This window comes from Amblyraja radiata, chromosome 12 (genome assembly GCF_010909765.2).
Source record: "Amblyraja radiata isolate CabotCenter1 chromosome 12, sAmbRad1.1.pri, whole genome shotgun sequence".
NCBI classification, from domain to species: domain Eukaryota; kingdom Metazoa; phylum Chordata; class Chondrichthyes; order Rajiformes; family Rajidae; genus Amblyraja; species Amblyraja radiata.
In genome coordinates this window covers 25,227,183-25,244,339 of record NC_045967.1, presented here as the reverse complement: position 1 = coordinate 25,244,339, position 17,157 = coordinate 25,227,183, and the positions used below count along the sequence as shown (strand labels likewise).

The 17,157-nt window shown below is 44.4% G+C and overlaps 1 protein-coding gene across 4 annotated transcripts in view; it reads left to right on the top strand.

Moving 5' to 3' along the window:
* diaph2 (diaphanous related formin 2) overlaps nt 1-17,157 on the top strand; it is a 624,067-nt gene that overhangs the window by 151,296 nt on the left and 455,614 nt on the right. For all 4 annotated transcript variants that reach the window (XM_033030391.1, XM_033030390.1, XM_033030392.1 and 1 more), the window contains one exon: nt 10,630-10,769. In XM_033030391.1, coding sequence (XP_032886282.1) covers nt 10,630-10,769 — 140 coding nt within the window. The remainder of the gene's footprint in view (nt 1-10,629; nt 10,770-17,157) is intronic.

Genomic DNA, 17,157 nt, shown 5'->3' with positions numbered 1-17,157 from the left:
ATGGTTTGCTGACTTTGTTAGCTGTTTTAATGAGGAATGACTTGGGAATTCAAGAATGCCAGTTCAATGCACACTGAAGGCTGAGCCAGGAATCTTATAACCTATGGTGCAATGTTAAGGTCAAATATGGTTGGTGGTTTCACTCAAATGAATTGTTTATTGTCCAGCAATGTTCATTTTTTTACCTTAATAATAATAATAATAAATTTTATTTTCGGTAGCCTTTCAAAGTCTCAAGGACACCTTACAAAAGTTAACAGAAGAGAAAAAAAAACATATAGTTGGAGAAAAATAAATAATAAGGACATCAATACACAAATTAAAGATAGAAATCGTTCCAAAGACACAAAATCAAAAAATCAAAAAACACAATGTGAAGAGAGAGCAGCGGCAGCTAAAGCGCGCCAGCGTCCACTCTCCCTTCCGACAGCCATCTTGGACACAGACTAACATGTTAACTTACACACAAAAAACCATCCCCCCACAGTGGATACCACTGTGGGGGAAGGCACAAAGTCCAGTCCCCATCCCCAGTTCATCCAAAGTCAGGCCTATTAAGGCCACTGCTATTGCCTCTACGGAGGCCCGATGTTCTGGCCGGGTGGTGTTGCCCCGGTGTCGGGAGAGTCCTCACAGCGGCTGGGCCAGTTAGAACAATGAAATCCTTACTTGCAGCAGCATAACAGAATATGTAAACATAGTACTCTGTGAACAATGTTATAAACGAGAAAACAAAACTCCAAACAGACAGCACCCATATTCAGGATCAATTCCGGGTCTCTGGCAATTTTAGGCAGCAACTTTATGGCCAATGTACTGTCCCATAGTCTTGAACTGAATTAAAATATACAGTAGCTGCAAAGGGGGACATAGCATCACTTAGAGATTTAAGACTGAAAATGGATAGTTTCTTTTTTTTAAGTAACCAAAGTTATCAACGTATAATTTTTTGTGTGTTGGAAAATAAAATATAGTGGCACAGCTGGTGGACTTGCTGCCTCACACACCAGAGATTTGTGTTCGATTCTGGTCTCGGGCACTGTCTGTGTTGAATTTGCACATTCTCCCTGCAAGCATGTGGGTTTCCTGCCACATCCCAAAGACGCATTGGCTTTGTAGCTTAACTTGTCTCTGGAAAATTGCCCCTAATGTGCAGGGAGTAGGTAAGGAAAGTGGGATAACAGAACATGTGTGAATGGGTAGACAAAAATGCTGGAGAAACTCAGCGGGTGAGGCAGCATCTATGGAGCGAAGGAAATAGGCGACGTTTCGGGTCGAGACCCTTCTTCAGACTGATGTGAGGGTGTGAGGGGGGGCGGGAAGAAGAAAGGAAGAGGCGGAGACAGTGGGCTGAGGGAGACCTGGGAAGCGGAGGAGAAAGCAGGGATTACCTGAAATTGGAGGTTAATGTTCATACCGCTGGGGTGTAAACTGCCCAAGCGAAATATGAGGTGCTGCTCCACCAATTTACAGTGGGCCTCACTCTGGCCATGGAGGAGGCCCAGGACAGAAAATTTGGATTCGGAATGGGAGGGGGAGTTGAAGTGCTGAGCCACCGGGAGATCAGGTTGGTTATTGCGAACCGAACGTATGTGTTGGGCGAAGCGATCGCCAATCCTACGCTTGGTCTCATCGATGCAGATGAGGTTGGAGGAGGTGCAGGTGAACCTCTGCCGCACCTGGAAAGACTGCTTGGGTCCTTGAATGGAGTCAAGGGGGGAGGTAAAGCGACAAGTGTAGCATAAATAAAGAGGCAAAATGAAATTATGTTTATTGTTGTAAAAGGAACTTGAGGTATCAGTTCACAAATGATTGATAATGGTAGGACACAAAAATTCCTGATGCAGGATCTCAATACAATATATCAACTTGCATCTTTTGCCTTGCCTCCATCTGATTGATCCACCGAGTTCTTCCATTGTTCTGCTTTTGCCATTGAAAGGGAGAGAAGACAGGTTGAGAAAGCGGTTAATAAGGCCTATATAATCTGGGCTTTATTAATGGAGATATAGAGAATCAAAATCAGGTAGCTACGCCGATCCTTATATAACATTAGTTTGGTCTCATTTGGAGTAATGTGTTCATTTCCGGTTTCTTCATTGTCAGAGGAATATGGAGACATTGGAGATGGTCTGAAGTTTTATGAGAATACTAGACCAAGTGTAGACCCGTTGGGTCTGTTCCCCCAACGTGCGGTTGTGGGGGGGGGGAGGCGGCATGCAGCGTCACACACACTAACATTCCCCCCCCCCCCCCCCCGCACTCACGCTAATTACCCCCCTTGATATTATATTAATATTATTAATTTGCTCCTTTTACCCCATAAACACCCTATCATAGCCCCCGACTTGCAGTCACACCTAGAGAGGGGGGGGGGGGTAGGGGGGGCGGGGGTAGAGAGTGAGGGCAGAGAGAGAAGGGGCAGAGACAGAGAGAGAGAGAGAGAGGGGCAAGAGGGAGAGGGGGGTGGAGAGGAGAAGAGGGAGGGTGGGTGAGGGGAAAGGTGGGGGAGGAGGGGAGGAGAGAGAGAGGGTGAGAGTGAGGGGGAGAGAGAGGGGGTGCTGAGGTGGGTGAGGGGGGAGGTGGGGAGCAGGGAGGGGGAGGAAGGGGGTAGGGGGTGTGGAGGGGAGGGGGTTTAGGGGAGGGAGGGAGGGTGGGAGAGGGGATGAAGGGTAGGAGGGGAGAGGGGGGAGGGGGAGGAGAGGGGGAGGAGAGAGGGGGGAGGGAGGGGGGAGGGAGGGGGAAAGAGGGGGGAAAGAGGGGGGAAAGAGGGGGGAAAGAGGGGGGAAGAGAGAGAGGGGGAAGAGAGAGAGGGTGGAGAGAGCGAGGGGGGAGAGAGAGGGGGGAAAGAGAGGGGAGAGAGGGGGAAAGGGGGGAGAGAGGGGGAAAGAGGGGGGAGAGAGGGGGAGAGAGAGGTTGTGCTGAGAGTGGAGGGGGAGAGGTGGGGAGCAGGGAGGGGGAGGGAGGCTGGAGGGAAGGGGGTAGGGGTGTGTGGGGAGGGGGTTTAGGGGAGGAATCGTGGGGGAGGGGATGGAGGGGAGTAGGGGAGGGGGGGAGAAAAAGAGGGGAGAGAGGCGGGGAGAGGAGAGGAGAGGGGAAGAGGAGAGGGGGGGAGAGGAGAGGGGGGGAGAGGAGAGGAAAGGGGGGGAGGGGAGAGGGGGGAGGGGAGAGGGGGGAGAGAGAGGAGAGGGGAGAGGAGGGGAGAGGAGAGGGGGGGGGAGAGAGAGGAGAGGGGGGGAGAGGGAGAGGGAGAGGGGGGGGGGGGAAGAGGAGCGGGGGGGGAGAACCTAAAAAACATTTTAGAACCAAAAAAGACACATTCTGCTAACATTGTAGAACCAAGAGACACTTTTTGCAAACATTTTAGAACCAATAAACATTTTTTGCAAACATTTTTGAACCAATAGACACATTCTGCAAGCGTTTTAGAGGAGAGGGGGGAGAGAGGGGAAAGAGGGGGAGAGAGAGCGTGTGCTGAGAGGGGATGGGGAGAGGTGGGGAGCAGGGAGGGGGAGTGACGGTGGAGGGAAGGGGGTAGGGGTGTGTGGAGGGGAGGGGATTTAGGGGAGGAATGGTGGGGGAGGGGATGGGGGGGAGGGGGAGGAAAAGAGGGGAGAGAGAGAGGGGGGAGAGGAGAGGGGGAGGAGAGAGAGGGGGAGGAGAAGAGAGGGGGGGGGGGAGAGGAGAGTGGGGGAGAGGAGAGGGGTGGGAGAGGAGAGGGAGGGGAGAGGAGAGGGGGTGGGAGAGGAGAGGGAGAGGAGAGGGGGTGGGGGGGAGAATGGGGGGAAGAAGGAGAGGGGGGAAGAAGGAGAGGGGGGGAGAGGAGAGGGGGGGGGGGGGAGAACCTAAAAACATTTTAGAGCCAAAAGAGACACATTCTGCAAGCATTGTAGAACCAAAAGTGACACTTTTTGCAAACATTTTATAACCAATAGACACATTCTGCAAGCGTTTTAGAACCACTAAGGGCACTTACATTTGAGTAGACATGTGTTCAGTGTTATTCACAGCTCAGAGAAACGTGACCCTCTGCCTTCCTCCATCTTGAAGAGACTGATTGGGGCACACCACTTCCTGGTTTTATAGTCCCTCCTCCTTGCCGCCAGCGGGGGCAGCAGAGAGAATGGGGAAATATTGTAAAATCATTAATATCTCTGTCATTTTTCATCGACGGGAAAAATCCTCGGCACACATACGGCGGAGGGGGGCTCTGAGCGAGGTGGCCAAAAATGACGGCCGTAGGTGGCGGCGTTCTCTCGGAAATCGCAGCACAGATGGCCAAAACCGGCCAAGAACAGACTTTTAGTAATTTAGATAGATAGATGGTTTCTGATGCCGGTTACCAGGATAGTTGGAAAGGCTGTGACTGTTCTCTTTAAAGAGAAGATTGAATGGAGATTTAATGTTATATTTGATGGAACATATCACATGATGATGGTTCTGACCACTGGATTGTGGAAGGTTGTTTCCATTAGTGGAGAGGTCGAGGGCTGGAAGTCACATGTGGAAAGTAAAGGGGAAGAGAAGAAATAGTGACATGTGGAAAAACCTAAGCAGCCTGTGGTTGGAATCTGGAATACATTACTTGCAGCTGTGATGGAGGAAGATTCCTACTGAGCCTTTAAAGAGGGATTTGGATAAATATAGGATGAAGAAAATATTGTAAGGCAATGGAGAACGAACTAATGAATGGTACTAGGTAGGTGCTGTTGTAGAAGTGTTGACACAGACGTGATGGGCCGAATGGATTCATTCTATCCAAAAACATTTTATGGTTTTATAATTACTTGACTTGCAATAAAGGCAAATGGCATTCATTTTTAAGCAAAACAATGTGTTGGAGGAGCTCAGTGGGTCTGGCAGCATCTGAGGAGGGTTTAGACAGACAACATTTCAGGTTGGTCACTTCTTCAGGCTTAGGCTAGGTGCCAGCTCTCAGACACATCCTTCTATCTATCCCTTGACCATAGCCTCACAGACGAACACCAAGCCACCATCTCCCAAACCGTCACTTATCTATTAGCCTCCAGGAATCTTCCTCCACAGCCTCCAGGCTTATAGTTCCCCAACCCCATGATGCCCATTTCTATCTCCTTCCCAAAATCCTCAAACAGGACTGCTGTGGCAGAACCATTGTTTCTATCTGCTCCTGCCCTACCAAACCCGTCCCCAAATTCATCGATTTTATCTTGAACCCCCACCTTTTCCAGTCACTTCCAATTACATCTGAGGAGACTGAAGAAAGGTCCTGACCTAAAATATCATCTGTCCATTCACTTGACAGATGCTGACTGACTAGTGAGTTCCTCCAGCACTTTTTGTTTTGTTCATAATTCCAGCATCTGCACATTTCTTGGTCTTCATTTTGGAGGTACTGATTCCAATTATAATTATGTACCGACAAACACATTGTGGCATCTTTACAAGTGGCCCTAATAATAGAAATGGTAAAGTGTATGGAGTTAGGGCTTTAAGTTCATATTTTCAATTTTAGCTTTAAACATTTTCATTTTTCATATTTATATGAAATAAAAATCTACATGACAATACATCTATTGTTTAAACTGTTATATAATTTTATTGTTATACTCTGGCGGTGCTGTTATGAATTTGCATGATGACTATATCATGACAATCACAAATAAAATAACATATTTACATTCAGTTCAGTAACACTTTTTGGAAGAACATAATTATTTTCAGTGCAGTGAACAATAAAGGGGGTTATTACATTTATCAGCAATCAAAGTACTCCAAAGTAGAAGTTCATGAGGAACAATTGCATAGTGATAGTGGAAATCACATGTTGCATCCCCAATGTGAGGATGCATGCTGAGAGTGTCAGAAGTAACGCAGAAGTAAAATGAGGTGTTCAACCTACGCGTGGTGCCTGCCAGTCCGTCCTGCTATGGCTGAAACAGGAGAAGCTGCATATCCAATGCAGCATTGTGTAATTTATATGTGCAGAGCAGAGATCTTCCAGGAACAGACCCACTTCTGTCATCAGACCTTGGAGCAAGAACCAGGAGCACTCCCTTTCCCCTCCACCCATCCATTTGGCCAATCATTCTGCTCTACATGGTGATTGCTTGCTGTTTTGAGGGTCATATGAGATGGTGATGAGCAGCAAGAACAAAGGGTAGTTTTCTGTTCCCATAGGTCTTTAGCCCAGCTTAGGTCATGTCAACTTTTCAGGTCATAGTTTCTGCCCCCAGCACCTACCATCCACTGTAAAGCTTGGGCACAGACTTAGTTCTGATGCAGATAGCTATGAACAGTGGGTACTACCCATTGATCCGTCTGCTGTAAATACCCATAGCTTTGTATTGGAATAAAATTCCCCATCACAGTTATTCCTCAAAATGAAAAAAAAACTACAGATGCTGAATATCTGAAATGTAAACAAAAATAGTGGTAGAATTTGAGGAGAAAAAAAAGAAAGTTAACATTTCAGGCCATTGACATTTTATCAATTTCTGAGAATTTAAGTCTGTTTTTTCTTTCAGTTAATACTGATCTGCTGAGCATTTCCAGGATTTCCTATTTTGATCTACTATTTCCTGTTTATTCCATTGGAGTTTAGGACCTCTTTCAGAGCCGGATTTACGTATAAGCTTGACAAGCTTAAGCTTAGGGCCTCGAGATCTAGGGGGGCCTCGCAGAGCCGGATTCACCACTAGGCTTCATAGGCTGAAGCCTAGGGCCTCGAAATCTAGGGGGCCTCCAGCCAAGGCAGGACACCTGCCGTTCAACTCTGGGCGGGCCCCCCTCTCTATCTCTCTCTCTCTGTCTGTCACTCTCCGTCTCCGCCCGCCATCCGTATACTTGTCAGGGTCTCCGCTCTCCGCTTGCTCCTCAACCGCCGGCACGGCAGGCCGCCTTGCACATGCGCACTGCTACAGCCAGCACATCCCCTCCACTGCACATGCGCACAACCACGGCCAGCACATCATTGGCTGCCCTGCGCATGCGCACTGCCACGGCAACTGGTCGGCGCTGGGCACTTTCTCCCTCCCTTTGAATTGTGGGAGATTTGGCCGCCATTGCTGTCCGGTCGCCACCTCGCCGCGACCGCTGAAAACCAACGCAGAATCACTCCCTGACCCTGGATCTGGAGTAACTCTCTGGTGTAACTCTTGCTTCTGGTTTCCTGCTCCTCCATAAATATTCTAAATGAAATTTAAACAAGGTGGTGGAGGACTGAACAATAACAGCCTATTGCATTTTATCTGTTTATTTATTGTGTATATATATGGTATATAAACACACTGAACTTTTATCTCCTGTTCTGTATTATGTTTAAATATTCTGTTGTGCTGCAGCAAGCAAGAATTTCAGTGTTTTATCTGCGACACATGACAATAAAACTCTCTTGACTCTTGACTTGGACTTAAGCCAAAAAGGGTTCTTGGGGAAAAAAGAGGTACCTTAAATTTAGTTGCGTCTGGTTGGGTAACTATGGTAGGGTGAAGACTCTTCCATGCTTTAATTGTGTGGGGGAACTCCATGGAGCAGCCAGCAACTCTGGATAGAAGAAATTGGGTGTTGTTTCAGTTAGAGACCGTTCTTTAGACTCCCTCTGGTTTTAGTGTTTTTAGTTTAATTTAAAGATACAGCGTGGAAACAGGCCCTTCGGCCCACCGTATCCACGCTGACCACCGATCACCCGTACACTAGTTCTATCCCACACATTAGCGGAGTAAGTCAAGAGTCAAGAGTGTTTTATTCTCTCACGTCCCAGTTAGAACAATGACATCCTTACTTGCAGCAGCACAACAGAATATGTAAACATAGTACTCTGTAAACAATGTTATAAACGAGAAAACAAAACGGTGTATATTTATATATGAATATATGACTACATATATATATATGTGTGTGTATATATATAATATATATACCCACACACACACACACAATTCCCTCCTGGGATTAATAAAGTTCTATCGTACAGTATCGTGTGTGTAGGAAGGAACTGCAGATGCTGGATTAAACTGAAGAAAGACACAAAAAGCTGGAGTAACTCAACAGGTCAGACAGATTCTCTGGACAAAAGGAAGATATTATGTTTTGGGTTGGGTTTGAAATATGTTCCTGCACACCTTTGGAATATGGAAGGAAATAAGAGCATCCGGAGAAAACCCATGCGATCATCGGAAAAGGAGCAAACCATACAGACAGCACCCATATTCAGGATCAATTCCGGGTCTTTGGCACTTTTAGGCAGCAACTTTATGGCCAATATACTGCCCCATAGTCTTGAACTTAATTATAACATACAATAGCTGTAAAGGGGGACAAAGCGTCACTTGGAGATTTAAAACTGAAAACGGATATTTTCATTTGTTTAGTAACCAAAGTTATCAACGTATAATTTTTTGTGTGTTGGAAAACAAAATATAGTGGCACCGCTGGTAGACTTGCTGCCTCACACACCAGAGATCTGTGTTCGATCCTGTCCTCGGGCACTATCTGTGTTGATTTTGCACATTCTCCCTGCTAGCGTGTGGGTTTCCTCCCACATCCCAAAGACGCATTGGCTTTGTAGGTTAACTTGTCTCTGTAAAATTGCCCCTAATGTGTAGGGAATGGGTGAGGAAAGTGGGATAACAGAACTTGTGTGAATGGGCAGACAAAAATGCTGGAGAAACTCAGCGGGTGAGGCAGCAACTATGGAGCGAAGAAAATAGGCGACGTTTCGGGTCGAGACCCTTCTTCAGACTGATGTGAGGATGGGGGGGGGGGACGGGAAGAAGAAAGGAAGAGGCGGAGACAGTGGGCTGAGGGAGAGCTGGGAAGGGGAGGAGAAAACAGGGATTACCTGAAATTGAAGAAGTCAATGTTCATACCGCTGGGGTGAAATATGAGGTGCTGCTCCTCCAATTTACGGTGGGCCTCACTCTGGCCATGGAATAGGCCCAGGACAGAAAGGTCGGATTCGGAATGTGAGGGAGAGTTGAAGTGCTAAGCCACCGGGCGATCAGGTTTGTTACTGCAGACCGAGCGGAGGTGTTGGGCGAAGCGATCGCAAGCCTATGCTTGGTCTCACTGATGTAGAGCAGCTGACACCTAGAGCAGTGGATACAATAGATGAGGTTGGAGGAGGTGCAGGTGAACCTCTGCCGCACCTGGAAAGGCTGCTTGGGTCCTTGAATGGAGTCAAGGGGGGAGGTAAAGCAACAAGTGTAGAATTTCCTGCGCTTGCAAGGGCAAGTGCCAGGAGAGGGGGTAGTTTGGGTGGGAAGGGACGAATTGACCAGGGAGTTTCGGAGGGAGTGGTCTCTGCGGAAAGCCAACAGGGGAGGAGATGGGGAGATGTGGCCAGTGGTGGGATCCCATTGGTAGACAAAAAAGTTGGAGAAAATCAGCGGGTAAGGCAGCATCTATAGAGCGAAGGAATAGACGACGTTTCGGGTCGAGACCCTTCTTCAGATTGATGTCGGGGGGGGGGACACACACACACACACACACACACACACACGAAAAAGAAAGAAAGAGGCGGAGACAGTGGGTTGTGGGAGAGCTGGGAACGGGAGGGGAAGAGGGAGAAACCAAGGACTATCAAATTAGAGAAGCCAATGTTCATACCGCTGGGGTGTAAACTACCCAAGCAAATATGAGGTGCTGCTCCTCCAATATGCGGTGGGCCTCACTCCGGTCATGGAGGAGGCCCAGGGCAGAATGGTCGGATTCGGAATTGGAGGGGGAGTTGAAATGCTGAGCCACCGGGAGATCAGGTTGGTTATTGCGAACTGAGTGGAGGTGTTGTGCGAAGCGATCGCCAAGCCTGTGCTTGGTCTCACCGAGGTTGATCATACGCTGAATAATCCAACCACATTTTTGTTTGGAAGAGGAAAGAAATAATAGAAATTGCATTAATGGCAATGTGTAAAACGAGTTGAGATACTGTATTATAATTTTGCTGCATGTCATTGTGGTATACATCATGTCTTGATTGGTGAATATGTTTAGTTTGTGACTTTATTTGAAGCAGAAATAATATGTGAATGCTTCATTGAGTATAATTCCGACTGGTAACTACGCACTTCGTCCGAGGACATTATCGCACACGTCATGCAAGCCGTCTTAAATGACCACCTAAACTGTCATTTGGCAATTTAAAAAGCTGCCAAGGTTGGCCGACTGACAACAGAGAAAAAAAAATAAGTGAGAGCCCTGCAAGGTTTATAATATTTTTGACACTGTCACAGGCCTTTCTTACATATGCTGTCACAAAGCACTGTAGTCTCTAAACAACCCTTCAATAATTATCCTTGCCCTCCATTTCGGAATAATAGTGTTTTAAGCCAATAACTCGACACTAGCACTGGCAATAAATAAATAAATAAAAAGCGCAGCTTTCCAGCCCCTTATCTCATTGGCCACGCTCGGCTGCAAATCGGTGTCAATTTGGTGGACCATCTTCCACTAGTCGTGGGGGTGGGGGATTGGGAGGGGCCTCACCAGTGGAACAGCTTAGGGGCTCTCTTCATCTAAATCCGGCCCTGACCTCTTCACACCATTTTAAAATCCTGCATAATTGGGTTCTGTAGTAAATTATTACATACTGTTTTCTTTGTAGCCATTTTCTATACACGTTGTGTAACTGTTGCCATATTGTTTCTACAGGGTGGACTGAAGAACAGCAAGCATGAAAGTACTCTGTCATCCCAAGAATATGTTCATGAATTACGTTCAGGAATTACAGATGATAAACTTCTTAACTGCCTAGAATCACTAAGAATTTCTTTGACCAGCAATCCTGTTAGGTGAGTAGAGGTTTGGTGTTTGGAGCTTAGTTTACATCAATGCTTTACACACCTGGTGGACGATTCACACCCCGTGCCAAAAATAAGAGCAATAAAAAATATTTTAAATGTACCTTCTATTTTTCCAAGCATCATTTGAAAGGCATTACATAGTTGGCTCAGTTTATACACCCTTTAACAATCAGATTCAATACAATTGATGGCAAAAAAACATTGTTGATATTTAATTTGTAGGTGAAAAAAATATGGTTAACTAGCTCAGCCAAGTTCGGAACAAAGTTAACTAAGAAGTTAAGATGATTATCATGTCTGAAAAAATCTAAGCTACATTTTTGAAGATTTTTGTTTTTGCTTTTGTCGTGAGATGTTGATTTGATGATCAGCATTCAATGCTCATCTGTAAAATGATGGTGAAACATTTCCTTGAACCCGTTGCAGTCTGTTATAGGCAGTTATTCCTGTGCTGTTGGATGAAGAATTCCATAGATTTGATTTGGCGACGATGAAGGAATGGTGTCAAGATTTTACAAGGAACTTGCAAGTGCTGGGTTTCTTGCGTTATGCACCTTGAACTTAAAAGTATAGGAATGGACACAATTTTGTCAGTACAATAGAAAATATAAATTGTGGGGATTGAATGCTTGGGATGGCACTGACAAAATTCATACATCATAAAATTCAGGAGAGGTGGTGGAAATACAAATGATATCGAGAGGATTGAAGATAAATACACACAACTGAAATATTGCTGTTCAGAAGCCATGTTATCTCTGTAAAATTGATTTAAACTGCAGTGAGAAAAGAGGTTAAACAGGTTTATCTTTAGGTACATGAGATAGAATTGACGATGAGATGGAACATAACTGTAAATGCAAAGAGCAGAAACAGTGAACTGGTCTAATGGAAGACTAATACGGTGCAAAAGACATGTAGAATCAGTGAACGTATCAAAATTCAATTTTATAATTCCAACCATAATTATCTGGAGCATATCTTAGTTTATTTGGAATATTGTAGTCTTCAGTAGAGAACTTGGCTGAGCTAGTTAATTAAATGTGTTAGATGCTGGGATTAATGGTCTGAGTATTGATGACCATTATTTTACCCAGTGAAGCCAATGATTGGAGCATTTAAGATGATAGGTTAGAACTGGGAAGTGAGGCCCTGACTTTCGCAAAAATCTTTAGACCCGATGGACTTGTGGCACTAAGTGAGGTTTTGGAGAATGTACCAGAAATAACAAAGAGAGAAAACTGTACTTAATAGGTATGAATCGATGTTGCAGTTAACAGTGCATCAAATAACATCAATGTTTGTAGAAAATCAATTGTTCAAATTATCTCTCAGTCTGGTGAACAGGATGCAGCTTTTTATTAATTCTGCAGTTTCACGTCCTTTTTGACATGGACACTATTATTTTCAAAGTTGTATTCTATTCTAAATAAGTTATAACATCTGTGGTACACACATACATTCTCACCTTTAGTCTCACTTGTGCAGTCACCATGACTAAATCGAAAGATATATTGCCGTTTCAGTGCATTTCACCTTGTTGCTGATCTTTAGGAATACAAAGAACATTACGGGCATTCTGACCAGTGTCTAAGTGAACCAAAATGTAACTTGAACAATTTTATCATTGTACTTTAAAGACTATTTATTTCAACTAATTATGCACTGTTTATCAGCTAAATCAATAGACCAAATGTGGTATATTTTTATGGTTCTGCTGACTTCTATATTTGTGCTTTCTAGATAATGAATTTCTCATCATAGTAGTCTGAAGTTTATCACAGGTCTGATTGATTGAGTTGTTGAGATATTCTGTAATGTCAGTACAGAATGAGTGTTGGAAGTATATTATACCCAGGTATTTTCTATGTAGCAGTTTGCTAAATATAAGAACAAAATATTTTCTAGTTCCTCACACCTGATCAAATTATCTAACCTACCTTTACATAGACATCATAGCCCTCTTTTCATTGGTGAACGTATGAAGAAAGACAATTTTTTTGAGAAAGTGGTAAAAAATTATTTTACTTTCCATATTTTATATTTATTATTCAATTTATAATATGCAACTAATTCAAATAATGTGCAAAAAAATATATGGTCTTCAACTTCATAGCTAGGTTGAAGATTAAAGAAGATTGAAATAATCACAGCCATGTTTTGTCAGAGATGACTTTGGGGTGGCATAGCGGCGCAGTGGTAGAGTTGCTGCCTAACAGCGCCAGAGACCCGGGTTCGATCCTGACTCTGGGTGCTGTCGATACGGAGTTCGTATATTCTCCCCGTAAGCGCGAAGGTTATCTCCGGGTGCTCCGGTATCCTCCCACACTCCAAAGACCTACAGGTTTGCAGGTTAATTGGCTTCTGTATATTGTCCACTAGTTTGTAGGATACTGCTAGTGTACAGGGTGATCGCTGGTCAGCACAGACGCAGTGGGTTGAAGGGCCTGTTTCCACGCTGTATCTCTAATGTCTAAAGTAAAGTGGCTTCCTACTGAAATTCCCACTGATACACTCCAGTCAATTTGATTCACTCCATGTAAGTTCAAAAACAGCAAATCCTATGTGCCCAGATGATATCCCAACTATAATGTTAGAGACCTGCATTTACTCAACAGTGTTGACAATGATTTTTTAAAACTTCAATACAAATGCAGTCCAACAAATTACTACCCAATCAGTCCGCTGTCAATCATCAGCAAGGTGATGGATCCAATGATCAATAGTGCTATCGAATTACTGGATTTTATTAGGGCGGTATCCCAGGCTAACCTATCTTAAGCTTTCCTTTCGTCATAAGATCAGTGAATTATGTGATCATTAGTGTGCACTGATGATCGCATCATATTTAATTCTGCTTGCAGATCCTCAATAAATGAAACGACCCCTGCCTGCATGCAACAAGGCCATGGCAACATTAAGGCACAGGCTGATAAATGGTGAAGAATAAACATGCCATAAAAGTGCTAGGCAATGACAATCTCCAACAAGCTAGAGTTTGACCACCTACTCTTGAATATCATTGCTGAACTCCCATAATCTATATACCAAAGTCACCATTGACCAGAAACTCAACTGGGCCAACCACATAAATACAATGGCTGGAAGAGTAGGCCATAGAATGGGTATCCTGAGGAAAATCCTCATTTGGCTAATACACCAAAAATGTCCCATCTTCTACAAGGCACAAGTGAAGAGCATGATGGAATACTCTCTTCTTGCTTGATGAGTTAATGTCTGTAACATTCTAGAAGCTTGACCCCAGAACAGAGCTGCCTGCTTGATGTATTTATTTGATCTCCAGCACACAATGTATATCACATAAAATAGACTACAGTTACTTGCCAAGCACCTCCAAAGCTGCAACCTTAACCAGCAAAAAGGGCAAGGGAAGCAGTTGCATTGAATCCCCTCACCTGCAGATTCCTCCCAGGCCATATAACATTCTGATTAGGAAATAGATACTCATCCTCAATTAGGGAAAACGTAATGTTTAACTTAAGCACCCATTTTGATGTAAATTGGTAAACATTTTCACAAAGGACCATTGAAATCTGGAGATAGATACAAAACGATGGAGTAACTCAGGTGGACTGGCTGCATCTCTGGAGAGAAGAAGTGGGTGACGTTTTAGGGTCGAGACCCTTCTTCAGACTGAAAATCACGGGAAAGGGAAATGAGAGATATAGATGATGATGTAGAGAGATATAGAACAAAGAATGAAAGATATGCAAAAAAGTAACAATGATAAAGGGAACAGGCCATAGTTAGCTGTTTGTTGCGTGAGAATGAGAAGCTGGTGCTACTTGGGTGGGGAGATATAGAGAGAGAGGGAATGCAGGGGTTACTTGAAGTTAGAGAAATCAATATTCGTACCACTGGGTTGTAAGCTGCCCAAGCAAAATATGAGATGCTGTTCTTCCAATTTGCATTTAGCCTCACTCTGACAATGGAGGAGGCCTAGGACAGAAAGGTCTGTGGGAATGGGAAGGATAATTAAAGTGTTTAGCAACTGGGAGATCAGGTAGGTCCAGGCGGACTGAGCGAAGGTGTTCAGCGATATGATCGCCCAGTCTATACTTGGTCTCTCCGATGTATAAGAGTCCACATCTTGAACAACGGATATAGTAAATCAGGTTGCAGGAGGTGCAAGTGAACCTCTGCCTGATCTGAAAGGACTGTCGGGATCTCTGGACAGAGTCGAGGGAGGAGGTATAGGGAAAGGTGTTGCATCTCCTGCGGTTGCAGGGGTTGGGACCTGGGGAGGAGGTGGTTTGGGTGGGCAGGGATAAATTAACCAGGGAGTAGCGGAGGGAACAACCTCTGCGGAAGGCGGAAAGGGGTGAAGATGGGAATCTGGAATTCACTTTCTAATTCTAATTCTATTTTGAGATGCTTGCTATTATGATGAGCACCTTCAGCAACAGACTGGTTCCACCAAGATGCAGCACAGAACGCCACAGGAGATCCTTTTTTTCCTGTAGCTATCAAACTGTACAACTCCTCCCCCTTCTCTTGTGTAGTAGACTGACCCCCCTTCTTTGCACATCCTTCATCCTGGACTTTTTTAACTCGATAATTTAATTTCATGTTGTGCACTATTACATATGTGCTGTGCGATAACTGGTCACTTAAATTTCATTATTATTCATTATTTCATTATTGTATTATTAGTTCGTTATTGTTATACTGCACGACACTTCAATGTCTTGTATCTTTTGTATCTTTTGACTGGTGGCAGACCAATTTCCCTCTGGGATAACTAAAATGGTATTGTATCTTATTGTATCTATTGTATCTATTAACATGTCTGTCTGCTCTGTCCTGCTGTAGTCGCAGTCGTAGGAGTATGGTCATTTAATATTTCTGCCTTGAAATGTGCTTCTTTCAACCAATGGAAGCATTGTAAAGTTATTTTTGATATAAACTTATCACAAAACATTAGACTAATGGTGTTGAGCTTCTGCTGTTGGAATAACTTAAGTCACACACCGTGATTATGATCCAAAGACTTTATTAACGTTACAGCATAGGTTACTTCATCTTAGCACGTTACTCTAAAGTAGACAATAGACAATAGACAATAGGTGCATTCGGCCCTAAGAGCCTGCACCGCCATTCAATGTGATCATGGCTGATCATCACCAATCAGTACCCCGTTCCTGCCTTCTCCCCATATCCCCTGACTCCACTATTTTTAAGAGCCCTATCTAGCTCTCTCTTGAAAGCATCCAGAGAACCTGCCTCCACCTATGCTGTTACCTATGCTGTAACGTTAATAAAGTATTTGGATCTTAATCACGGTGTGTGACTTAAGTTATTCCAACAGCAGAAGCTCAACACCATTAGTCTAATGTTTTGTGATAAGTTTATATCAAAAATAACTTTACAATGCTCCCATAAGGCAGAAAATTCCACAGACTCACCACTCTCTGTGAGAAAAAGTGTTTCCCTCGTCTCCGTTCTAAATGGCTTACTCCTTATTCTTAAACTGTGGCCCCTGATTCTGGACTCCCCCAACATCGGGAACATGTTTCCTGCCTCTAGCGTGTCCAAGCCCTTAACAATCTTATATGTTTCAATGAGATCTCCTCTCATCCTTCTAAACTCCAGAGTGTACAGGCCCAGCTGCTCCATTCTCTCAGCATATGACAGTCCCGCCATCCCGGGAATTAACTTTGTAAACCTCCCTCAATAGCAAGAATGTCCTTCCTCAAATTGGGGGACCAAAACTGTACACGATACACCAGGTGTGGCCTCACTAGGGCTCTGTACAACTGCAAAAGGACCTCTTTGCTCCTATATTTGATTCCTCTTGTTATAAAGGCCATCATACCATTCGCTTTCTTCACTGCCTGCTGTACCTGCATGCTTACTTTCATAGACTGATGTACAAGGACCCCCAGATCCCGTTGTACTTCCCCTTTTCCCAACTTGACGCCATTTAGATAGTAATCTGCCTTCCTGTTTTTGCTACCAAAGTGGATAACCTCACATTTATCCGCATTAAACTTCATCTGCCATGCATCTGCCCACTCCCCCAACCTGTCCAAGTCACCCTGCATTCTCATAGCATCCTCCTCACAGTTCACACTGCCACCCAGCTTTGTGTCATCTGCAAATTTGCTAATGTTTGTGTCATATGCAAATTTGCTAATGTTTGTGTCATCTGCACATTTGCTAATGTTTGTGTCATCTGCAAATTTGCTACTGAAGAGTGAGAGAGTAAGGGCAGGGAGGTTTTCTGGTAAACTGGTAGCTACAAAGTATGACTCATAACATGAGTGACACTGATCTACAAATGGGGGCACAAATTTGGCCAAAATCAAAATGCTTAGCTCTTTTCAACAGCGATAAATAAAAGCTTACTTCAGGG